Source organism: Falco punctatus (assembly GCF_963210335.1).
Source record: "Falco punctatus genome assembly, chromosome: 15".
Taxonomy (NCBI): domain Eukaryota; kingdom Metazoa; phylum Chordata; class Aves; order Falconiformes; family Falconidae; genus Falco; species Falco punctatus.
This window is the reverse complement of record NC_137595.1, coordinates 15,596,431-15,622,192: the sequence shown is the minus strand read 5'-3', so window position 1 is coordinate 15,622,192 and position 25,762 is coordinate 15,596,431. Positions and strand designations below refer to the sequence as shown.

Sequence of the window (25,762 nt, the reverse complement as noted above, 5' to 3'; positions counted from 1 at the left end):
CTTTCTGGGTAAAAGCTCACTAGACTGTGGTCGTTGCAGGCATTGGTCTCCTGGAAATATGCAGCTTCCTACAAAGTTGTAACTTAACCATTTTCTTTTTTTTTTTTTTTTTTTTTTTTTTCCCTCTCCCATAAAGGTGGTTTTAGAAGAAGAAGGGATTGAGCCTGTGCAGGCCACAGTATTTAACAGGACAACAGATGTCCCTGAAGTTAATGCAGAGGGTAATCATAGTGGAACAGTTGTACAAGAAGTAAATGCAACTGTTCCAGAGGAACGTGCACCATCAGAAAGTGAGTCTACTGTTTCATCTATCTTGCTAGGTTGCATTGCACTCTGCTTATGCTGTGATTTGGGAGGGTTGCCTTAATAACATGTCACAGTGCTTGAATACCCTGAAAAACAAGGTAATATTAATTTTGCCTTCTGTTGCAAAACTTGGCTTTGACACTTGGTCTTTGTTTTTAAATTAAACACAACCTAAATGTGAATTAAAAAACAGTCTATGAAAAGAGTAGTTGAAAGTCAGAAGTTTACTACTTAAAGGCCAAAAAGATTTTTCTGAAGATGTCCCTCATCTCATCATCTCTTCGGAGATTTCATTTGGATGGGTGGGTGCTGCTTTGCCACTAGATTTGTCTGCTTTCAGTAGTTAATTATTTACACAAAACTCATGTGGAGTCAGTCCTGCTGTAGCTTAGATGATGCAAAATAGAGATGACAAATACTTCAGCTGAATTTCAGATTATGCCAAGGCTGAGTCATCCTTGAACACTTTCAGAGAATTTTAATTGGAAAAGACTATCAGCTTTTCCAAATACCTTATCTTTTTGAATAACAGCAAACTAATTGAAAATGTCTCTTTAATCCTCAATTTTGCCAACACATACTTAGTGTTGCTGTTAACTTTTAAAAATGGAAAGGTTCCAGGTAAACAAGCAAAAGTAACTATCCCCTGGATTGTGGAATGACCTTGGGAAGAGGAGTAGGTAGGGAAGCTTTTGGAGGCAAAAGGGATGCTCTGGCTGTGTCTGCTTCGATTTCCTGCGGGAAGCCTAGCTGATAGGAAAGCATGGGATTTGCTGCCTGCATCCTGTGGGATGTGTTGCTCCAGCAAGTGCCGTGTGTATGTGAGTGCCCCATTTAGGTACGTAATGCCCCAGTAGAACAGAGGGCACTTCCTATAAGCTAAACATCAGAAGTTGAAATTGCATCCCTATGTACAACTAAAGTGATGTTGGATTGATTATATGGCTCAGGCCCATGTGATATTCTCACTTCAAGTGGCAAGGACACACTAACATCAGCCTAACAAGATTAGGCTGTAAGGAGAAGGCCTTCCTCTCGGAGTCAGCCTGTGTCCCACAGTTTAGCGTGAGCCTAGTCTCTAGAGGTTGCTCCTGATGCCTGTCTTCAGCAGCCCTAAAGTTACGTGAGTATTGCAGAACTTGTAGTTGGATTTCATAGCCTCGCATGGCCTTCTGCCACTTGAGCACACAGCCTAGGCTTGCTCTGCGCTAGTGAGAAGTGAACTCCAGAGCTTAGCAGATACCTCTAGAAATGACAGGTAGTGTCAAGAATGGGCTCACAAACCAATGAGGGGGCAGCAGAAGAGTGGTAGTTAGAGTGTGGCCTTGGATTTCCTACTCTGTAGGAAAAGTGCTGGGAAAAGACTGCTGCAGTGGGTTTCTGGAAATAAAGTGAGCATGGCTTGCTTTCAGGTAGTGAAGCTTGCCTGTGACACTTCTTTTCTTGGTTTTATTCTGGACAGATGACGACGTGTGCCTTGTAAACAACGAATCTCAGGCCCCTGCTGTGAATGTCTTTCCACATGCTGACAACCTGAGTTTTGAGGCAGATGAAACGCATGTTTCTCGAGTCCTAAGCACATAGCCAGCAACATGGATGGAAGGAGCTGCCTACTGCTGTCACGTGTATACCAAATATCGTAGGACTGTATTAAAAAATATTGCCTTGGCAATGCTAGGATTAAGTAGATTAAATAGACTTGTTCAAATCATAACTCTATGGTTTGCCATTTGTAAAACTGTCTCCCATGTGCAATTTATTTTTAGCACTCTTCAGATAAAGCAGTCTTGAATATAAAGGAAAACATCAAATTTTAACACTAAACCAAAAGCTCCATCTTCAGCAAAGCTTCTCATCAGTGTTTGAGTCATTAGAATAAGGAGAAGATTCTTTGTCATAGCTGTCTCTACTGGGGATTGTTTTGACTTGGGGTTTTTTTGTTGTTTATTGTTTTAATTCAAGTGAATTTTCATTGTAAACAAATTGATTTTGATCTGGTCTCATACTTATTTACCAGACACGGCTTAGTTTTAAGCAACACTGTATTTAATATTTTGGTGCACTAATTTGATAGGAGAAAGTACAAACTAATGCCTGTCAAACTGGATTTTGCCCATAGTGTCTTTGGTCCTCTAGTAAACAGACTGATTCTCTACCTCTCAACTCCAACCTGCCAACCACACATTCCTAAAGGGAAAAGAGAGCTGTAAGCTGACAGGCCAAATCCAACTTGCACAATACTGTAAAGGGAAAGGGAACAATTGCAGGAACTTTTCAAACATGTTTAATATTAGACAATCTTGAAAGATCCTCCATGATTTTTGGAGTTAAAACCATTCTAGTACCAGCAGTATGCCAGAGTCCCGGCTTTGTGAGAGCCTGGGACGACTTCAGGAAGACTGAACTACAGATGAAAAGATAAGATTCTCTGCAAAGGATCTGCTGTGTTTTGATGAGAAACTGATCCAGCCTCTGAAAAATGCTGAACTGTTGCTGTGCATTGTCTCGCCTGTGTGCTAAAGCTGCAGGGAGAGGAGATGTCTGGTAAACCTAACAGATGATTGGAGAAGCTGTCTGCCGTCTGTGGGGAGTTGAACTGGCGTCGAGGAGGAACACTGGGTGCCTCAACAGTAACTGTAGGTCCTTGCCCGGCGAAGGTAACTAAGGACATCTTACAGATGCACTTTATTTTTTTTATCTCTATCTATGGTTTGTTTCTAATGTGAGCAGAACTTTGTCTTAAAGCCTGCAATAAAGTACTATTGAATCTGGAGGGGAAAAACAATGCATTTTTTTTTTTTAGCTATAGTATAATAAAAATTGTTGTAAATATTTCGTGATTTGTATTGAATTTGAATATGAAAATTTAAATAAAACTATATTTTTATGACCCTGACTGACATTAAATGTTGATGCCCAACTCTTACATAGTAACAGATGCTGAATTTGCCCTGTCCCACAACCCCAAAACTCATTCAGTTTTGGGAGGCCAAAAAGCAGCAGCGCTTGCCCAAACTAATTGGAATAAGGGGTGCTAATTATGTGCAGGGTGTTACTGTTATATAGACTGAAATTTTGCTGAGAGGCTTAAGGCTGGTAGCTGTACTCCATATGAAAGAAAGCCCAAGCAGCTTAGGGTGTGTTCAGCGAGTTGCTTGGTATACCTCTGAACAGTTGTTTTGGGGAAGTTGAGCGCAAGGCAGTCTCACATGAACATTTCTGATCAGATGGATAGCATCTCACTCTTCCCCTGTCAGGTTGCTCAGCATCCCTCCTTTACTCAAAAGTTTATGCCTGCTGTGTAAGAAAAAGCATTTTAAAAACAATTACACACCCTTTGTTCTTTACTATACTATTAGATGTAGTAAAAAACCTGTCACTCCCCTGGCCAGTTTGGTAGTAGTTAGTCTTGTGCTTCTTTTTAGCTCAGTTCTTGCTCTAGTGTAGGAAGCACAGGTTGGTTATGGGCTCAAACTGTAAGGCAGGGTATAATCGGACTTCACTCCAAAGCTGTATTTTGGCTGTGATTGCCTTTCTGTTCTACATCTGAAGTGCAGAGCAGAGAAAGGAACAGCTGGGCAGTAAATATGTAACCCCTGAACACCAAACTTCATTTTCGTTTCAAAAAGGTTTTTTAAATTTATTGTGGTGTGTAAGCTGTAATGTAGTAGAATTTCATGATGATACTTCATGAAATCATCTGCCAGTCCTGTGTTCAATAGCAACAAGATTTAACCTTAAAAGAAAAAGGGGGGTGTGGGTGGGATTCAGAACAATTGAATACATTGAAAGGCACTTTGGCTTTTATTTTTCTTCCAATCTATACATTTGGCTTGCTTTGTTTACAGAATTCAAGCCTTTCTATTTACTGTCTTTTAAGAGCAATAAACAGTTTTTTTTTTTCCAGTACTCATTTTTTTAAGGGTAAGGTGGGTGCACAGCATTTTCTCAAGGAATGTACTGGGGGATGCAGTAGTTCATGTCAGTGAACTTGTACTACTGTAGGATCAGATGATGTGTATGTGTTTTGTCAAGATGTGAACTTGCTTGAAGCTCAGGCACTTACACTAATTTTCAGGAATATTTTTAGAATTCTTGTATCAAATATTAAGTACTGCTAAAGGGATAAATGTTTGTACCTGAACAGTATTTGAGATACTGCTAGGCAGAAGATTGTAATGCTTCTCTGGTTTTGCAGCTTAACCTGTGAGTCTGCCATGTTCTTGTCTATGCAGATTTACTTGTAAATATTAGCTAGGCAAGGGGTCTTGTTTACAAATTAAAGTGCAGATTTCATGCATGCAGTCTATGATGCTCAACTTGGGTCTGAAAAAACCCACTGTTTTACGTAACTGAACTCTGCAGAGGTTTTCCCCTTTGAGAACATTCATGCAGTTCTACCTGCTTTAAAGAAATTTCGAAGTTCTACTCTTGCTTTGTATTTTCAAGCTTCCATGGATAGCAGCTGTCTTTAGCTGACCCTGCTTAGAGCACTGTTCGGCAGATTTTTCTCTTTTTTGGCGATGCTATGGGCTTGAATAGCTCTGTGGTATGTATACATATATGTGCACTATGGTGTGATACTCCTTTCTCTAAGCAAAAGGCAAATAGGAATGTGCCTGGGGATAGAGTTGTTCCTGAAATGCAGGCTTACTGTATTATGAAATAGTTTTGGGGTTTGCCATAACACATGCTAACATTTGCATATAAGATGCTGGAAATTATGGGCCCACGAGTGGTAACGGTTGCTAAAATATCTGCTTCTCGACTCTGTTAATATTCCCATTGAGTCACACAGCCATGTCAATTATCCTACCCCTGAAGAAAAAGCAGAACAGCCTCCAGCATCATCTCCAAGTGTTTACTCACTGCTGTCATTTATCTCCCCCAGGAAAGCTCTGATCTAGGCACTTCACTCAAATGTTTGCATACCCTCAAAGGGGGGCTGGGAAAGATTTTTTTTTATCCCTGCAGGAGAAGAAGCCTTGTCACCTGGTGCTAGATTACTGTGCTTTTTTGTAAACCAGGCTTTACGGCAGTGGGATTTTACTTTACATCTCAAACCAAAATAACACAATTTTCTCATACTGAGGGAAACTTTCAGGTGTACCTACATAAATGTAGTTATAGGCGAGATTTTTGCTTAAGGGAAAATCAGGACTTGTGATGAGGGGCTGCAAACATACAAAAGCAGCTTGAGTCACAAGGGCAGTTGGACTCTTCCCATAAAATGGAAAGACTTAGTCCATCTCAGTCTTTAGACGGAAAGATCTGCACTTCTCTAATGACCTAACAGTTGGACAGAATAAATATACACATCTGCCTTGGCTGTGTGATTTAATGTAGTTTCATTCCCTGTTTAACATACACCAGCTCAGTAGGTAGCCCTGCCTTTTCACCCAGCTTTAGATCGATGTCTTTGTGTGCACATTTGAGCAGAGTTCCACTCCCGCAGGGGTGTAACGGTTGGCATTTTGGAATAGGTGAAAGAAAGTCTACTGGCTTTGGCAATTTAATTTTGGTTCTGAGGGAAACTTGAAACCAAACTGCAGTGTTCACCCACTGAATTAACAACTATGTAATTCTCTGCACTGGTTGTTCAACTATTGGTTATACAGAGTGAAGCCAAAATTTACATATATAGCTATTTATTTATGTAATCTTGGCTGTGGTTATTTGAGGGAAGTAATTTACCATTTCTAGGAGGTCTTTAATAGAGTAAAAGAAAAGTTCTGCAGTGCTAAATGGATCTCTGTTGCTGTAGAATGCATTGATTAGACTGTAGGATGATTGTGTACTGATTAAGAAATAACTCAAGTGCCTAAAATAAATTCCTCCAAGCCAATAGAGGGACTCTCTTTGCATTCCAGTGCCTGAAGAATTGGAAAAAAGACAGGCATTCAAGACCTTGAATCAAGGGAGAGGAAAACAAACCAGATGTTTTCCAAGCAGTAGCATTTTACTGTTAATTTTTTATCCAATTAACAAGGTTTGAATCTTACATAAGAAAGCCACTTATGTCCTAACATGCCCAGCATACGTGAGATGCCAGAAGCCAAGCTCACAATTAGCATCAGAATTAGATCTGTATTAGATCCTTAATAGGTATTTCCTATATCCAAGGGCTTGGCTAATTGGGGAAAATGAAATGGTAAACACTTTCTGGGAGTGCTCTTAGAAGAGCAGTATCCATGCAGGAATCACTCTACCAGTTCAGCTGGTAGATCTCCAGGAACCCACTAATGTTTGTTACTCTCAGTCACTTCAGGTGGGGGGACTGAAAAAACTGCCTCATGAAGAGCGATGTGCTACTACATCTAGTTGTTTGCCTTGACTCATTGGTGTTTTATCTGTGTTAGTTACCACATGCTGGGTAATGACTTTTAATTCGTTGTTCCTTTTTAGTAAAGGTAAAGCACCAGAAATGTATTGCTTCCTACTCTGTTATAAAAACAGCTAAAAAGAATAGTAGTATTAGTTAAATCTATTCGGTCCCAAAGGTAAAACCTTTTAATACTACAGCTTCTCTTGTTGCGGTGCAATAATTGATTGGAAGAAAAGAGAAAAAAGGTCTCATACTGGTGCAATTCACCCAGGTTTGAAGCCTTCCAGTGAGTTAAATGTGACTACACACTTGGTTCTGCTTTCACACTGGTGCTTTTGGGTAGGTGGCTCCTTATGCAGCTGGAACTGGACGGGCATTGCCAAACATTTTTCTGTAAGTGCTTGGCAAAATCTCTCTGTGCCTGTGCTCACAAATACAGCAGTGCTGGCAGAAGCATTTTTGGTAGTGAAGTACATCTGGGACTGTTGAAAGGGATGAAAAGGAGACAGGATAAAGCAAAAGTGCCAAGTTTGCCACCTATAGTGTATGACGTGCATAATTATATTTTTTTTTTTAGAAAAAGCTCAAGGCAGAGGCTGAATTTAAACAACTGTTTAACAGTTTAACTGTGATGAATTGTTCGTATGATATTCAATCAATAAACATTACTTTTTAGAATCTTAGGAAGGTCCGTTACGCTGGAAAGCAAGCACTAAGGGAAAGATCTGACAGGACAGCCAACTGCAGAGAAGTTCCTGGGAAATCGGAATATCCTACTCACTCCATTTACACCGAATGACAGCCTGTGTCAGAACCAGGAGCGAATCATGCACAGAGGTGGTAAAAGACAGTAACCCAGACAAGTCCCCAGTGCCAGTGACCTGGAGTGGAGAAGGCAGTGGGGATTGCACTCCTGGAGTTTTTGTTTGTGTTTTTGGTCAGAACCAAAAGATACCATTTAGGAAGCACAGTGCTATCAAGTATAAGGCCTCATGGAGAGATCTGGAGCTCTTTGGGATACAGTGAAGAGATTGAAGATGAAACTGCAAGACAGGGGGCTCAAGTGCAGCCCCTATGAGTATGAAAGCTGCAGGCTTGTTCCTTAACGGTATAGATTGATTGATTCCAGTGCAGAAAACTGGTAAAGTCAGTCTGCAAATAATCTGAAGAGCTAGTCATTGAGGACAAATGCCAAAGGTGTTGCAGACAGATCATGAAAATACTGAGACTGTGCGTCAAGCTGCTGTTAAGGCAACCAAAACATCTACTCTGCTCCAAATTAGCAGTGGATCGTGTTGGGTGATAGAAGCAATGAAGCAGATTGTCTTTTTATAACATGAAATGTAAATAGGCAACATGGGCCATATGGCTGCTTCTGCAGCTGATGGGGCTGCTCCTCCGCTTCCAGCCTGGCCTGTGACCAGGGAGGGGGCACACACGGGCGCTGTGACAGGGCTGCTGTTCTTGGTGGAGGTCATGGCTCCCTTCCTTGCATGGCCGGTTTTTCCTGTGTGTTTTTTCTTTGCCCGAGTCTCCCGCTGCAGCATAAGGCTTAGTGCTGACAGGAAAACAAACGTAAAAGCCAAACAAAGTCTCTGCTGACGTATGTCTTGTCTTCTGGGCTGAAAATGGAGTGACATCTAGCCAAAATTGAAAATAGGACGTCTCTCATTGGGAGAAAAGACAAACGCATGGCACCCGCTCAACAGCAGGTCCTTCCCTCCGCCTTGCAGGGACAGGCCGGGGGCCCGCTGGGGAGCTGCGGGCCTGCTGCGGCCCGGCCTGAGAGGGGCGATGTCGGGCCGCACAGCCCCCGGCCGGGGGCAGGGGAGGTGCTGTGTGCGGGGAGTGGAAGGAGGAGCCTCTCTCCGAGCATGTGGGGCAGAAGGAGCCGCAACTCCCGGGCCGGGACGAGCCTCGGGTGGGCTGCATGCCCAGCTCCCCCGTCCTCCCGCCACCCGCCCCTGACGGCCCGGCAGGCAGCGGCCCAGAGCGCGGGAGGCGGGCGGCCGCGCAAGGCCCGACGGGAGCTGTAGTGCGGAGGCAGCGGCGCTGCGCGGCCCACCCGCCGCGAGGACTACATTTCCCAGCATGCCTCGGGGCACGGGCGCCCCCCAGCTCCCCGGCGGCGGCGCTTGGCAGCGGGGCTGCGTGCGTGGGAGAGGGAGGCCGGGCGGCGCGGCGGGCATGGGCGGCGGCAGCGGGGAGTGAGGGACCGCCGCGATGTGGCTGAAGCCCGAGGAGGTGCTGCTGAAAAATGCCCTCAAGCTGTGGGTGCAGGAGCGCTCCAACCAGTACTTCGTGCTGCAGAGGCGGCGGGGCTACGGCGAGGAGGGCGGAGGCGGGCTGGCAGGTACTGCCCCCCCGGGGGCCGCGGCAAGGGCTCCCCCCGGCTCGGCGCCGCCTCAGGCGCGGGCCCTCGGGGGCTGGCGGGGCCAGGGGCCGGCGGGCGGGCTGGAGGGGGCGGGGGGCCGTTTGCCGGGCCTGGGACCTCCGGCTCCAGAGGGGCAGGGAGGAGGGGAGGCTCGGCCGAGGTTTGGAGCCCTCGACCTTCGTGGGGGTCTCTCCCTCCCCCCGCCTCCTTTCCCCTGGCACGTCAGAGGCGTTTCAGAAGCCATCCCAGCGGGAAGAAGGACGGTTTGGTGAAGTTTCTGGCACGCTGCGTGTGGGATGGGGCCCGCTGGTGCCCGTGGTGGCAGGGAGAGCCCGGCGGGGCAGTGCCTGCTGGCAGGGCTGGGGCAGCCGCCCGCTGTGGGCCAGCTGCCTCCCTGCGGGGCGGCCCATGGAGCTGGGCTCAGCGGAGCCCAACACTCGCTGCTGGCTCAACAGCCCTTGGCTCCGGTGGGCAGCCTGGCCCGGCTGGGTTTGCAGCTTGTTGGAAGAGGACACGTCAGAAGAAATGACGGATCGGTCTTGCTTTGGTAGGGTGCTGGTTTCCAAATCCCTCCTTTTCCCACATGCATCTGAGGCTGCTTGAAATGACCTCCTGCTCAGACATTTCTGATCACTTATTTTAAAACCAAGCATATGTTTTGATGGATGGGTGGGTCAGGAAACTGATGCTATATAATAAACTTCATTTCATGAGAATTTCAAGGTACAGAGCAGAGTTTCTATTTTTAATTCTTGTCTGTATCGTTACGCATTGCAGGGACCCCAGCTACCACTGAGACCTCTGTTGTGGTAGCTGTTCAGACTAGAATTGACTTCTTCGTAAGCCTGGTGACACCCGTCATTGACCCTGTCAAGGAGAAATGCTAAAGCAGAGTAAAGTTGTTCTTGGGTGGGATATGGCTCTTGGGTATTATGCGTGAGTTGCATCCCTCTGGATTTTCTAGGCTCTCTCTAGTTGTGTCATCATAAAGCAAGCTATATAAAGCATGAAGCATAATTGCCTGGTTGAAACATTTATTCGTTCTGCCAGACAAAAACACAAGGTCCAAGCTTTTGACTGGTGAATTTCAGGATGTAGAAATACCCCTCCCAGCTGGAGGTGGGGCAGTCTTCATTGGCATTTGAACCACTTGCAGGGCGCAAGGAAAGTGTAAAATGAAAGCATCACAAAATCCCAGATTCTCGTCTAGGCATATCATGGTACTATAGATAGATAGATAATGTTAGGCTTTGCCTTAGAACCACAGGTGATATTTTGCAACCTTGGAAGTCTTGCGGTCACCAGGCTAGATGGGCCATTCTCTGCCCTAGTATCTTTGAAAGCCAGGGAGGCTGAGTTGGTATGAAGATTGACTTTCTGTGTGATAAAATTAATTTAATAACCATCTGAAGTGAAACAACGAGAACTAGAATTAGGTGTTCATTTAAAAACGTAGGCTTATAGCTGGACAGATGCCTGGAGCTTCCTGGTGCCCTTTGGATTTTGGTGGAGGAGAGGCTTCTACCACTCATCTTCTGTCCTTGATGGCATTTGACAGCGTGGAAAAACACTTTGGTGGGATAGTTCCTGGGTTACGTTTTGTTGTGGGTTTTTTTATTAATGCAGCATTGCATGTTTTATTTCTGTAACTTTTCTCATAATGTGAGATGCATACAGATTTCATCTGTGCAAGTAATATTTTTCACTGGACAGAAACTAAAAGAGTGAGATGTTACTGAATTCAAATAGTGACTAAGAAACGTTAACAAGAAATTTGGAAAAAATGCAGCTACATTTTTGTTTGCAGGTCTGAAAATATTCGAGCCTCCTAGGTATAATCTAGCGTAATTTGCTCTGCCTGATTTTAATTTCATATTTCTGTGTGTCACTCAAGAAAATTAGCACTTACTTTAGAAAGCAATGAACCGCTATTATGAGATCATCGCAAATGTGCCAAGTAAATTCTTGTTCTGAATGGCATTTTTCAGCAGGGGAGACAAGGGTAGAGGTGACTGGTAGCATTGAGAGACTGTGGAGCTATGAGTGAAAGAAGCAGGCAGCAGTGCGATACCAAATTGTGAGGGAAGAGAGGGGCAATGCCTCAGGACTGGAATGGGAAGAATGATGAACAGTGCTGCAGGGTTTGAATAGCAGTAATGAGGACTGGCTGAGGTGGCATTAGCAAAGGATTCCCAAGAATACAGGAGTACACTGGTAAGACAGACTTTCATAAGGGGAGATGTGAATTTTGAGGAAGCAGCCAATAGCTGGAGAAGGTACAGGTCAAGGAGAAAATGACAGATGACAGCAGAGACACTTATGTGAAGGAAGGCTGGGAACTGTGGTACTGTCCTAGGTTTTGAAAGAAGCCTGCAGCTGGGTTTGTTTGTATGACCCTTCTGGACTGACTGTTACAGCAGTACCGGTTTGTAATCTGTAGATAACAGTTAGCTCTTACAGCTTGTGTCGACACACACCAGAGTTCTGAGCTGGCTAATGTGGATAAAAATAATCTTGTGCTGGTTTTGCTTAGCCTTGGCTCTCTTCCTGCAGGTGTGTGCCTGCTTAACTTTACGTTTCATTCTCTTTACTTTCTTAGACCTCACCTGAGGATACAGATGGTGTAACCCGTTTGACTGGTTCTACATCTGATAATTCAGCATGCAGCAGACTGTTCCAGAGTATGTTGCTGTATGTCTGGCAGTGTAGCTGTGTGACCATCTCCTCTGGTTGTTCTGTCTTCTGCAGAGCCACTGTGGGAGAGCTACCCAGGTTTTCTGGAGTGTGTTGATAAGAATATATTTAGGCAAAATGGCCCATGTGCTGAAGTGCAGTTATGATGACACAAAACCTGTGTTGTGAATGTACGTACTGTAACCAAGGTCTAATGAGGTTAAGCGTGTTGGTCACAAAGATGTTGCTTTGGTTATAGTTCAGGCAGGACCTTAATTAGGAGATGGGTATTCCAGGAGTAGTTATATGAATGAGTATTTGGTGTTATAAAATACCAATCTTTCACTAAAATGTGAACAAATGAATTGTTTTCTGCTTCCATTGTTTCAGTTTGCCTCTTTCTGTTTGAGAAATTTAAGTAGAACACAACTGTGAGAGGAGAAAAACTTATCAATGAAATACATGATTAGAACTAATCTTCCCTGCTTGTTCTGTGTGCCGTGCTTGGAAGGGTAGGGAAAAACCCTGGCTCTCCAAGTCCTGGATTTCCTCCGGCAGTTATTACCATCCTGAATCTGTAGAAGGCCTCTGCTGGTATTCCTGCTTTTTAAAAGATGTAGCTTGTCTGTATCATCGCTAGCTAGCTCGCAGGCATAGGAGCTTGGAGGAAGGGGAGACAGAGCTCAGCTTGTATGTGTGCTCTTGGGAAATGTTCCTTATCTAGTATCTGTCAAAAGGAATAGTTTTGAAGTATTATCGAATCATGGATGTCAATGGCAAGGACCTTGTGTGTTCACGAATTAAAAAAGGACTTTCGGTAATCTTTGTACAAACTTCAAGAAATTTGTTTTGGTAAGAACTGCAGGACAGAAGAGGAGACTTGCACTGTAGCTGGACCTAGTATGCAGCAAAGAAGATGTTTGCTTTTCAAAATTTAAAAGGTCTGTGCTGTGACATCACTAAATGTACATTAGCAGAATAAATGGCAGAGATCATTTATATATACTGGTGCTTTAGCACACAGCTTTTGGTGTGGTTTGCTTGCTGCGGGTCCGCATCTGTGATAGAAATCAAAATGAAAACTTGCTGGTTAATAAAGATCTGAAATGATCTCTGCTGCGTGTTTGTTTCAGGAGCTGTAGCAAAGATTATTTTGCAGTGTGTATATTTGTGAGACAAATAACACTACTCTGTTAAGAAGCATACTTACACTTAGGGATGACAGGTGGGAAAATGACCAGCACATGCTTCCCAGTTTGTGTTACACAACTTTTTAGTTGCACAGAAGCAAAGACAAGAAAGAGCTGTGACATTTATGATACTTTTGGCTGTACCAAGGAGACTAATACTTAACCTTTTTTCAGAGTTTTGCTTCTGTTTTTCCCTTCTTTCAAGGATATCTTTATTGCCACAGATAAGCCAGATGGATTGGCACACAAGAGCTTGGATACGCACCTTAGTTTAATGAGTTACTGTTGTCTTAACAGAGTTACAGTATTTTCACTGAAGGCTTAAACTAACCTGTTTTACATCTCAATTGACTGAGAACATTTGCATCTCAGCCCATGCTCAGTATTTTAGCTGAGGCTTTTTAGTCATGGGTTAAGTTAATCTGGGAAATAAAATTAAGCAAACAAGAGTTCTGTGCTTAATTTGAAGTAGTAGAAAAAAGGGTCTTATGCACAAGTTGGCATTCATGTGTTTTACGTGAAATACACAGAGATGGTGGCTTTTCATGTTTTATATGGTATGTATTTGTATCTTAGTTTATCTAGTAAAAACTGGGGCTAGCCTTATTTATTTTTTTTTAAACTGAACCAAAATGCTCTGTAAAACTACTTTCTGTTACAAAATGAAGCTTTGTCCTGTCTCTGTAAATAAATATCTATTGTAGTAAGGATTTACAGTTTGGGTCTCCTGCACTGTAATTTGGCAACAGTTCACTCTGGATGTGTGTTTCTCCTCTGATACTGTATCCTGCACCAGAGAAACCTTTGTGGAACTTACATAGCTTCTGCTATGTTACTCTGGTAGTTTTGGTTTCAGTGGACCTGCATCATCTGAATATTTTTTTTTAAAAGGTTTTGCTGAAAAATACAGTCCATTTAAATTGTAGTTAGGATATTTGAATTTGTCCTTGTTTAGTAATGCAGTGGATTTCAGTTTTGTAGTAAATCTGTATATTTTACGTGCTATTCGTATTGATTTTATTCCTTGCAGTTGTATGTAGGTATTACATTGCCTTCAATATTTGTTTTTCTTTTTAATTCACAATTTATTAACAGGTTGACTTTATAGTAAAAAGAAAAAAAAAACTAAAAAAATTGATTTGAGGTTCATTGCTTTTATTTTTCACATTTATAGTGTTTCAAACCTAGAAATTCTAGTTGTCAGGACATAGCTATTAAAGACCTCTCTTACGGATGCTGTAGGCTTTCTTGCTGTGAGGTGTCCTCCATAGGATTTGGTGGAGTCTCTTTGTGTATCTAAGAACTGTACACTGAAAGCTTAGGAGAGTGCCTGTAAATGGTGCTAGCTCCTGGATTATGATAAGCTATCTGATCAAAATGAAAGATGCGATGGTAGTGGGTTTGCCTGGCAAGGATTTGGTAGTGGGGGGATGCAGGGCTGGCTTCTGTGAGAAGCTGCTAAACCTTCCCCTATGTCCAATAAAGCTTCCAAGAGGGGACCTGCCACTGGCCAAGGCCGAGCCCATCAGCAACAGGGTAGCGCTGCTGGGATGACATATTTAAGAAGGGGGAAAAGGCTGCTGTGTGACAGCAGCTGTGAGAGGGGAGGGGGGCTGTGTGAGAGCTGCAGGGCTGCAGCCCCCCAGGCCAGGGCAGGTGGGGGCCGGGAGGGCTCCAGGTGCCAGAGCAGAGATTCCCTGGCAGCCCGTGGTTCAGCCCCCGGCGGGGCAGGCTGTGCCCCCAGCCCATGGAGATCCATGGTGGAGCAGGCTCCCCCCACCCTGCAGCCCGGGCAGGGGGTGCCCACAGGAGCCATGGGCTGCCCACTCTGGAGCAGGCTGCTGGCAGGACCTGTGGCCCGGTGGGGAGAAGAGCCCGGGCAGGTTTGCTGGCAGGGCTGGGGACCCTGTGGGGGTCCTGGGCTGGGGCAGTCTGTGCCTGAAGGGCTGCACCCTGTGGAAGGAACCCACGATGGAGCAGCTCATGAGGAACTGCAGCCCACGGGAAGGACTTGTGTTGGAGAAGTTTGTGGAGGACAGTCTCCCATGGGAGGGACCCCACGCTGGAGCAGAGGAAGAGAGTGAGGTGGAAGGAGCCCAACGTGTGATGAACTGGCCACAATGCCTGTTCCCTTTCCCCCTGCGCCGCTCCGGGGAGAGGAAGTAGAGAAAATCAGGGGCAAAGTTGAGCCCAGGAAGAAGGGAAGGGTGGGGGGATGGTGTTTTAAGATTTGGTTTTATTTCTCATTATTCTACTCAGATTTGATTGGCAATATGTTAAATTAATTTCCTCAAGTCTTCTGTTTTGCCCGTTACAGTAATCGGTGAATGATCTCTCTCTGTTCTTATCTCAATCCATGACCCTTTCATCACATTTTTTTCTCCCTCTATCCAGATGAGGGGGGGACTGATAGGGCAGCTTGGTGGGCAACCGATACGCAGCCAAGGTCAACCCACCACAGCTCTGACAAACTTGTTTTACAGTATTTTTTCCCCTTTGTTTCTGCTCGGATTAGCCTTTGAATTCTTCAGATTGTAGAACTGAGCAGTTATTGATGAAATGAAGCTGACTGTAGCTGCAGAATACCACTTTCTGCAGTTGTTGCCACTCAGGGAAACCTTTTACAGTATTTTCAAACAGCTCCTTTATATGATGTGTATAAACTGAGAACTCAATTGTACATCAAAGTGTCTCCTTTCCAAAATACTTAGTGTAGTGGGGCTGACCAGTGTTGTGCTAATACAATATTTCTGTTTGTAAGGAACTTTTCCAGTCTTGTAAATATTTTATATCCCTTAACACTTCTAATGTAGCAAATCAGGAGGTTGTCTCATCCAGTTTTAATATAATTAATTATTGATCTCAAAGGTACTGTTAGAGAACAGGCTTGTGCTAAGTTTGCTTCAGAACAATAGCGCTCTTTAAAAAGAAACCACAATGGCATGTTTTCTTTGCTTCTGATTCTTCATTGGTAAAATGGAATTTAGATTATTCTGTTTGCATTACACTAGTTCCACAAAGGGTAAGAACTAGTCAGATTGCTGGGTATGACATTTAAAATAAGATTCTCAGCATCAGAAAACATTGACATAGTAATCAACAGCTATTCCAGAAAAAAAACCACCACCCAACTTTGAGATTGTGGATTGAAAAGGACCAAAAAAGTAATGAAAAAGGCAAATATTAGTACTCTCTTGATGTATTTGGTGAAATAAATATAGAAGAACAAAGTGGTATTGCCCCCAAATGGCAAAATGCTGGGAAGATATTTTCATGTAACATGTCGGCTTTATTGCTGTAAATTGATACAACAGAGAGCAGAATTCATTGCTGATACGTTTTGGTGCATGTCTCTCTAGATAACGTTCATATTTTGCTAACCAAGTGTTTTAGAGACTTTTGGGAAGAATACATTCTTATTTCAAAGCTGTGCTGCGTACTGGATTCCTTCCCTTTATTTTATTTTCTAGGGTATTTCACCCTATTTATTTAAGTATCTAGGATATTTCTCGGTAGTTTTACTCAAGCAGCTATGAAACTTAAAATGCTCTCTAAAAGCAGAGCTCTTTCTCCCTGAAAATGTGCACCATCTTCCATATTGACAGCTGAAGTCGTTCCCTGAATGAGGCAAGAGGATGGATGATTTAGGTGGAATCCCCAGTAGAAACTGTGGGGTCTAGCTTTGAGCAGAGATGAGGGTAGATGACATTCTGTAGGACGTCCCTAAAAGTTGTTGTTGGGGAGCAACATGTTCTGCATTTCGTCAGCGAGGGGTTGGCAAGTATGGCATGAGCTGTTCTTTCCCCCTTGCCTCCCTTATGGAGATATAATGCTCCTGTCTGGGCTGAGCAGTTACTGATACTTTTGTTTTACTCCTTTATTTTACAGTTAATAATACGGGTGCATAATACAGGTGCATTTTAAATCTCTGCAAGCCTGGAAGTGAGTCATTCTTCAGCAGGCTTGTGTGAATGGAGTTAGCAGAGTGCCAGCAAAACGCTCAGCAGTGCTCTTACTTGCCTGCATGAACGTGGGTCTTGATTTCCCGTTGGGAACAACAACAGAAGGGAGTGTCTGCTGAGAAGCACCCAACAACTTATAGTTACGGAAACCCTGACTGGTAGTACTGTATTCAAAAAAGTGTGTGGCTCATAGAGCACTTTCAGGACTAGGGTAAGAATGTGAGACTGCTGATTCCTTGCAGTTGTGCCAGTGGCCATAGCCCTGCAATTGGTTCGTCATGATGTGTCGAGTATGTATTGGCTTAAGTGCAAACCTGTAGTCTATATCACATTCGTGGACAAAGCAGTATTGACTAGTGGGACTGTTGAAGTGGCTGATACTAACCTGATATAGTTCGTTGTGTCTAAAATCTAATGACCTTCCAAGCAGACAGAAACCGTTAGGGCATTTTGAGGAGTGCACTCACTGTTGTCATCATTCTCTCAAGCTGAGCAGTTCCATTGACCTTATAAATGGGGACTAATGTCCTTGTACTGTATATCATAACAGAAATTACATTAGGAGAATTGTGAATGAAATAATTCATCATTTGCTGAAGCAAAGTCAACTTTGAGATCAGCTCAGTGTTATGACTCATTCATTAAGCCAAAGCTCTTTAAACAGACATAAATGTTACCTGTTCAATGTCTGACTTAAGTTAGAAACTAAAAAAAATATTCTGCTTTCCAACAGTAACTTAGAATCTGTGAATTGCAGACAAGACAAGATGGTAATTCTGATTGATGAAATGTATTGGTCTTTGGGTTTGGGTTTTTTTTTGTGTGTTTTTCGTTATTACTCACTTCCATTTTCTTGAAGAGAGGCAAAAGCATTCTGAAGCTTGAATAGCCACAGTAAGGTTGTCACACAGGCTCTATGCTGAAAGTGTATCCTTAGGAAAACCATGTTCTGAGGATGACTGTCTAGACTTCTCAATTTTGTCTTACTTTGCTTTCTTGTATTCCTCACAATTGTTATTTTTCAGAGTTTGAGAGGGGGGTTAATGGAAAGAAAGTGGAACAAAAAATACCAGAAGCCAACCTAAAAATTCTGAAATAACTTTTGAGGGACGCATTTGAATTGACCTAAATCTAATGATTCTGTGGAGTGTTAAAAGCCTGAATCAAAATATCATTTTCCATTAAAGATGGAAGGGTACTTAGAGGTGCTATAAGGGGTATATTAACTTTGTATACAAGCTCTTTACCTTAATAGCATTTTTTTTGGAATATCCTGCATCCGTGGTCTCAGCAGGTTTCTGGAACATACTTTACAGCATCTCTTTGGGTAATTACATCTCTCATATTTTTATGGGTAGACTTGTCTCTTATTTTGCAGTTCTTCTGTCGAATAATAAAAGCTCTTTGTGATTGCTTTGGTAGCTTTGTTTTAGTTGAACTTTCAATTTATGTGACCGTGCTATGAGGATGGCAAGCATGGGGAGTAAAGGAAGGAAGCATAAAATACTGTTGCTTGTATTTTTGTTTCTGTTGTAACAAGAAGAAAAGTGCATCAGGATCCAAAAGCTTGCATTTTTTCTATATGGATTTTTCTTCTTTTAAAATTCCTTGATTCTCAGAGTTGAAAGGAACTTTTAAGATATCTGGGTTAATATTTTTAGTATTGTGCAGAAAGAATGATTTTGGCAGCCAAGGTAAAATGCATACTCATTTTCTCAGGAAACTTTTTGCTCCCAGTTATGGAGAGATGAAGTATGTCTCATTAATGAAATTAGTATATTTTGATCTGAACTCTCATAGGAGCTAATTCAATATTTAGTGGCAGGGAGGGACATGCACATTGTATCTTGGGTGTATAAGCTATATGGGAATAATGCACTTTATGTAATATACTTACGCATGTGATGGTAGGATGAAATATTAGTGTTCCACACTTACTGTAGAAGTCATCTGATAGACTGTTTATGAAGAATGGCAGGCATTTTCTAGCTACAGTGTGGTATAAGCAGCAAAACTTTTGTATGTACAGAAAGTATGACATAGCGTTCCCATGTAAAAATGGTGGGATTTTCATAAAAATTGGACATAATGGAATTGGTCTCCTAGGAGCTGTTCCCTGTGACTGGAAAATAGAACAAAAGTAAATAACTAATTAAAAGGTAGTTCAATTACTGCTTGTGAAAGCTGGGAACTACCACGTTATGTTGGTTGTCCTCTGGTTTGCCATACTACATGACTATCGCTTCCAAGGGTGTTATCGCAAAAAACCTTCTTAATCCGCATTTTGCGTTTAGAATGGCTTTTACTGGATCAAAATATCCAAAGAGGTTCCTCTGGGAGTACTTTTTGCTTTACTCATTTGTACTTTTTAATTTTCTCAGAGTTCATTAGTCCTTACTTGGGTAGCATTCCTATTCACTAAGAAAAGAATCAGGAGCGTACATTTCAAAACCTTAGTTTCACCATGCTGTATACCTTTTCTTGAATACAACAGGTCTTCTTGTGGGAACATTAGATGCAGTGTTGGATTCTACATCGAAGGTTGCCCCATTTCGCATCCTGCATCAGACACCAGACTCCCAAGTCTACTGGTCCATTGCATGCGGTATGTACTATGACTTAGAAGCTAACTGAGTTGTATAAATTCTGTGCTGCATATGTATACTTTACAACAAAAGGCTACATAATGTAGTTGTAGTTTGTGGTAGAAAATGGATTGTTCTTTCTGTGAAGTGAAGAAATGGAAGAGACAATGTTTTGGTTCTGCTATTATATACAAAGGATCTGCAGCAGTGCTTCTGAATAATTTAAATATTTATTTAAAAGTTTCATCTTTACCGTGTCATATCTGTGCCTCTGATTCACTCTGTGACTCAAATAATTGGTCTACATGTGTAGTCTGAGAAAAATAATCAATTTGAAATTTAATCGCTGTTTTAATTACTCTTTGTATGATTTTTAAGGTGGTGTTGCAAATCCACCCTGTGTAGTGCAGGCTTAATTGTTTAACCTTATTTAGAACAGTTTCTGTTAATTCCCAAGGCAACTTTTACTAATTCTGTAGGGTTTACTGAAAGTTGTTTAATTAGTCTTTACAAAGTAAATAGAGAAAAAAGAAATTGTTAAAGGTGTGTTCTTGCTTAGGGGTATTGATCCTATGTGACTACACTGGCTGCTTTTATTTGTGAGCATTCCAGTGGAGGATGCCAATTAATTTATATTCTAGAATCCCTTTATTCAAACCTATGTAATTTTTTTCCCTCTTTCCTTATCCCTGTCTCCCACCATCTGGTGGGGAGCCGCCTGTCTTTAAAGACCTGACTCAATATTGAATTTGCTGGATCTCTACTGTTGTTTCACCAGTATCGTCTGTGCTTACTACATCTTATCACTTGCATAATTTGTAATTGAGTATGTGACAAGAACAAGATGAATTATCATAAGCATTTTGAAGTTGGCCTACCACAATTCTCTAATTGTAGAAGTAGGCAGTGGGTAAAAGTGTTCCTTTGTATTTAAAGTAAACTAGTAATCTAAATGTATTTCTCTAAAATTCACCTGAGATAGTTTTTTCTTTGCTATAAAGTTGCAATGATGTTCACCATGTATAGGTGGGAGCTCTCTGAAACCTAGATTAAAAAGCGGTGTAAAGTAATAAAGTAACAAGGTTGGCTTCTCTCTAAGGTGTTTGAAAATGTAATATTTTTGGAATACTGAATTTTATTTTGGCTCTGTGGTTCTACATTCCTTATGGTTACTGATAACGGGTTTCTTTTTGAGTTACTCCTCCTCTTGCACATATGTAATGAAAGGAAAAAAACAGTCCTTTATTCCAGCGTGTTTGAGTCCCAGAGGGTCTAGAAGAAAAAAATACTAATTCTAGCAGTGCCAAACATTGTTTCAAGGATCGTTCAGCTTGTGTGAAGCAGTGAGCCTTTTTTCCTGCATCTGGAGTTAGTTCTGGTATGTGTTTTCCATATGTGCCGCTGTCCTCTTGGAGAAGCCTGCAGCTGCATGCAAACAGTGCACAGTTTGGACTTACAGCATAAGCAAAACTTGTAGGTAGGATGACATTGTTTCCTGAACGGTGGTTGCCTAAGCTTTAGCATGGTTAGAAATACAGTTAAAATGTGACTTGATAGAGAATGAGATAAAACAGTGACTTGCGCTCAGCCAAGTAAGTAATAATTGATTGTAAGCCACATAAATAGTTGTTTCAAGTATCCAAAGAGAAATCTCTGCTACCTTCCTGTTCCATGATGTGTGCTTTACATCCTTATACACCTTGGAAGGGATTTTGCACAGTAGGTCTAAGGCTTGGAGTTCTACTCTGGAAACTGTTGTGGGCCAGTATCAAAGCTGAGATATCAGAGACCCAGATTTTGTTTTCTTCTTACGCTCATGAATTTGATCTTGCATTTCCCACCTTCTAGACTATTAGACTGGGAGTGTTCTAGCAATGCTTTGCCATCCATGTTGGGGAGGTACTGCTGAGCTGAAGGAACTGTCAGTCCAAGTCAGGCTTCAGCGCTGAGCCACACAATGTTGACAAAGCTAAGGTGCTTCTGGATGTGAAGGCTAGAAATATAACTGTGTAAAGGACTTGAAAGATAAAAACACATCAGTGCATATTTTTAATGTACATCAAATACATTTTTAGTGTGTGCAAGAGTTGGACAAAAGATTTGAGAGACTTGTGATTTGGACATGGGCATCCAAATTACTCTGTGAATTGGGAATTCGTTAAGTATTCTCTTGATTAATATTTTTAGTGAAATGATTAAAGTCTGTTCTAATTTTAAGTAATAGTAACTTTCTCTTTCAATCAGGATCCAGCAGAGAAGAAATAACGGAACACTGGGACTGGTTAGAACACAATGTTATGAAGACTTTATCAGTATTTGATTCAAATGAAGATATTACGAGCTTTGTCCAGGGAAAGATAAGGGTAAGTAACAAGCACGTGGCATAATTAGGAAAGGCTAAGTATTTTTTTCCTCTAAATGTACATGAATAATATGTCCTTTTTAGAATATCAAAGGACAGCATTGTAACACTACGTACTTCAGATTGAGTAGTATGTGGCTGTTAAACAGAACAGTGGAGCGTATTAAAGTTATCTGCCCCACAGTTAAATGAGGTTGTTTGTCATAAACTCTCCTTGGTACATGATAGACCAGATGCCTTTAAGATAGTGGTCTAAAACTGTTGATAAATTATTACACAATAATTTTAATAATGCCTGGGAAGCATATGGTGTATTTTTGTGAAGGTACAACACTTCACTTTATGTATGTGACATCTTTAGCCCAGGAATTCTTGTGATTAACAGAGGAAAATATCTATTTCAGAAGAGGAGACCTGGAAGTGTGTGTCTTGCTTAAGTTGTGTGGGAAACTTGGTGGATGAGTCCGTGGTGGATGAGCACGTTTGATTTATGACCTATGTTTTGATCCTCAGACTATTCTTCCTGTTCTGAAATTTACTATCCTGTTAGGAGAATGCTACACTGTATGTATGCAGGTGCATGTATGACACCCACCCACATGGGTGCATATATAAGTCACTGTTTGTTTTCGTTTAGGGTTTGATTGCTGAAGAGGGAAAAGGTTCTTTTACAAAAGAAGATGATCCTGAGAAGTTCCGTGAAGGTCTTATGAAGTTTGAAAAGTGTTTTGGATTACCAGAGCAGGAGAAGTTGGTTACCTATTACTCATGCAGTTACTGGAAGGGCAGAGTGCCCTGTCAAGGATGGCTTTATCTTAGTACCAACTTCCTTAGCTTTTACTCATTTTTGCTGGGAGCAGAAGGTAAGTGAGCCTCAATACTGAGCCTGGTCCCTTCACATTTTGCTGTTTATGTTCAGATCTGGAAGAATTTTTCCTGTGTCCTAAGGGAGCTGTTTTGTCATGTGAGCAGGTGTCTACACAGAACAGAAAAAACTGCAAACACAAAATACTTTATGGAAATGAATACATCTGTGTAACTTACTATACAACGTCCACTGGTTTTCTTCCTTTAGATAAGCTTCACAGAGAAGGCAGACCTGTTGCAGTTGACTGACTAAAATAGTCATCTTTAGTTCATGCTGTATATTAATTCAGTCTGTGAGGACTAGTTATTTCTTCACACACAGACTTAATATTTCACATGGCTGCACTATGCACTGATGGTAACTGCACATATCTTTTTTTTTTTTTCCTGTGTAACATTAATTTGAAATTCCTAAACAAATGCCTCTAATAAAATACAGGATCCTTTCTAAGGTAATTTTCACTTGTATCGGGAAATGTCATAGCTAACTGGCACAGTTCCTCTAAATGCCAATACATGATTGATTTACTTTAAGTAGTCCTATTTGTAAAGTGTTAAAGTGGGGTGGCTTATATATAGTGCTTGTTTGCCATTTGCAGTTTAACATAACAGCAAAGAAAAGGTGATGTAATCTTCTATTTTCATACATGGTGTGTCTTTAATGTTTTTCTTTCTGTAAAATTCTTTCTAATGGAATTATTTTATAGGGATTGTGAACAGTGTTTTTTGTGCTTGTGAGTTTGTAGCCCTTTCCAAGTGTGTTATCATTTAACTATATTGCTTAATTATATTTTATTAGTGCTGTTGACTAATACTTTTTTTTTAGTATAAGGGTAGCAGCTAATGAGAAGTTACTCACATGTATTTGTATTTGTATTTTCAGTAAAACTTATTATCTCCTGGGATGAAATATCAAAACTTGAGAAGACTTCCAATGTGATTCTGACAGAGAGCATTCATGTGTGCTCCCGTGGGGAAGACCATTATTTTTCCATGTTTTTGCATATTAGTGAGACGTTCCTTCTCATGGAGCAGCTGGCAAACTATGCTGTTAGGAGACTTTTTGACAAGGAGACATTTGAAAATGATCTAGTCCTTCGTGACCCCCTGCAGATCACCAAGAGGTAAGAGATTACTTAGAGCCTGTCTGCTCTGGGCCCAGTACTTTTTTAGGCAAAGGGGCAGAGAATCCTTGTCTTAAGGAGATATGTTAGCAGAGCTGGTGTTCTCTTAAACAAGTGTCTTATTAAAATTTGGAATCAAAGCAATGTAAGGCATTGTAATTTATTGTTACTTTGCAGTATCAAAAGTCTATATGAAGGCAGGAAGTGATCAGACCTTCAGAGTTGGTCTTCAACTAGAGGTTTTATAGTAGTTTGAATTTTTAAAAGGTGTTCTAGCATAATTTAGAATTAGAAATTTAAAAACAGAGCTGCAGCATCTCTGTAGATACCTGATGAGGAAGGCTAAGGTGGAGAATAAATAATTTAATAAACGTGTAAATAATAACTGCATGGCTTTTCTGCCGGCGGAGATGAGTAATAAAATCAATGAGTTGCAGATGGGTGCATGGCTTTTCTTATTTATGACAGTATTTTAGGCAGTGGGAAAGATATGTGTGCAAGTAACCTGTTGTTTTAGGGTCCTTCCTTCTCAAAGATGGTGTGTGATTATTCCTTGTTGTAATTTTCTGGTTTCTGTTGAAGCAAATGTTACCTTTTCCTCAGAGAATTGTCCAAATTATCACTCAGATGCTTAGGTTTTCATCTGTTGACCACAGCTATTTACTATGAAAAGTAACCAGGAAAAGCAAGTCTGTTGTTAGGCAATTTAAATTCACATAAAGGGACTAAATCTTTGTTGGGAAAAGCTACCTATCTGCAAATCAGAAATTTTGATAAAGCATTTTTCTAATAATGATTCCTACTTAAAACTCTATGCAGCTATGATTTAAGAAGAAAAAAAAACTATTTAGTTTTATAGTACACTGATAATAAAACTTTTTTAGGTTGTATTTCCTTGGTAAATTATACCTTAGTTTGGTAGCAATGCTGGAGAGGGATGCTGCTCTACAGCCAAAATATTGTTTCTGGCTGCAGTTATCTATGAAGAATTAGCCCATGGCAGATGTTTACAACATGTGCTCCATTTGTAGCTAATTAATCCTTTGTCAATCCAAAACTTGGTTTAGGTTTAAGTGGACTATTCTAATGGGTGGGGAACCAGCAGATTAGGCTATCAGTATGATTTTCTGCGCTATCTGTAGGCTTGGATTCAGCAAAGTGCTTTACTGTGCAAGAACACGCTTGAATCTATTCCTATTTAGTGAAGTATTTGATTATTTTTGGTTTATATAGATAGGTGTGGTCCTGCCCTTTCTTGCATCTTCAAGCAAAATTTGAACCCTCCAGATCCACCTCATGGGTTATGGGAGGGCATGATGTTTTACTGTCTTTTCCCAAGGTATTTTTAACTTTTGTGTTTTTAAAGACATTTGAAATTTATTTAATTTTTCTTTTCTCTCTCCTACCCTTTTTTTTGTTCTGTTTTTAATCTAGAGGCCTAGAGAGCCGTGCCCACAGTGAACAGTTTAGTGCATTCTTCAGGCTACCCAAAGAAGAGACCTTGAAGGAAGTTCACGAGTGCTTCTTATGGGTTCCTTTCAGTCATTACAACACCCATGGGAAAATGTGCATTTCAGAAAACTACATCTGCTTTGCTAGCCAGGATGGCAGCCTGTGCAGTGTAATCATTCCGTTAAGAGAGGTAATGCAAACTACAAATCAGCTAGTTATACCAGAAGTTTTGAACTTGTGTAGTTGAACACCAGTTTAAACAAATTTTCATTATAGTCTGCATACATTTCCTGCTACCTTGAATACTGCATGTAGGAATTCTGTTTGTAGGTTTAAAGAATTGCTTTCATGTTTCAGCTTTGTTCCTCGTGCCCTCTTTCCCTTTTCTGTTTACTCTCATTTCTGTAGCTAAGCACAGAACCCAAATTTTTTAGTACTGTTTTTTTTTTAAATGGAAAAGCTTATGCTTAATTCATAAAGTTGAGCTAATGAGATTCTTAAGATAGGAAATAAAGAATTGGAGAGGGTGGAGGATCTTGAAG

The 25,762-nt window shown here is 41.4% G+C and overlaps 2 protein-coding genes across 6 annotated transcripts in view; both read left to right on the top strand.

The window, feature by feature from the left end:
- RNF128 (ring finger protein 128) overlaps nt 1-3,196 on the top strand; it is a 42,052-nt gene extending 38,856 nt beyond the window's left edge. For both annotated transcript variants that reach the window (XM_080365785.1, XM_080365784.1), the window contains exons 6-7: nt 137-290; nt 1,769-3,196. In XM_080365785.1, the coding sequence (XP_080221911.1) occupies nt 137-290; nt 1,769-1,890 (276 nt within the window). In that variant the 3' untranslated portion in view covers nt 1,891-3,196. The remainder of the gene's footprint in view (nt 1-136; nt 291-1,768) is intronic.
- Nucleotides 3,197-3,576: 380 nt separating this feature from the next.
- Nucleotides 3,577-25,762, top strand: part of TBC1D8B (TBC1 domain family member 8B) — a 47,166-nt gene continuing 24,980 nt past the window's right edge. For 2 of the 4 annotated variants that reach the window (XR_013923831.1, XR_013923832.1), the window contains exons 1-6: nt 3,577-8,984; nt 19,325-19,435; nt 21,660-21,778; nt 22,415-22,640; nt 23,528-23,768; nt 25,203-25,410. Coding sequence is in view for 2 of the 4 variants with exons in the window: in XM_080365662.1 (XP_080221788.1) it covers nt 8,855-8,984; nt 19,325-19,435; nt 21,660-21,778; nt 22,415-22,640; nt 23,528-23,768; nt 25,203-25,410 (1,035 nt within the window). In the remaining 2 variants the exon portion in view is untranslated. The remainder of the gene's footprint in view (nt 8,985-19,324; nt 19,436-21,659; nt 21,779-22,414; nt 22,641-23,527; nt 23,769-25,202; nt 25,411-25,762) is intronic. The other 2 variants (XM_080365662.1, XM_080365663.1) reach the window with 2 other exon arrangements.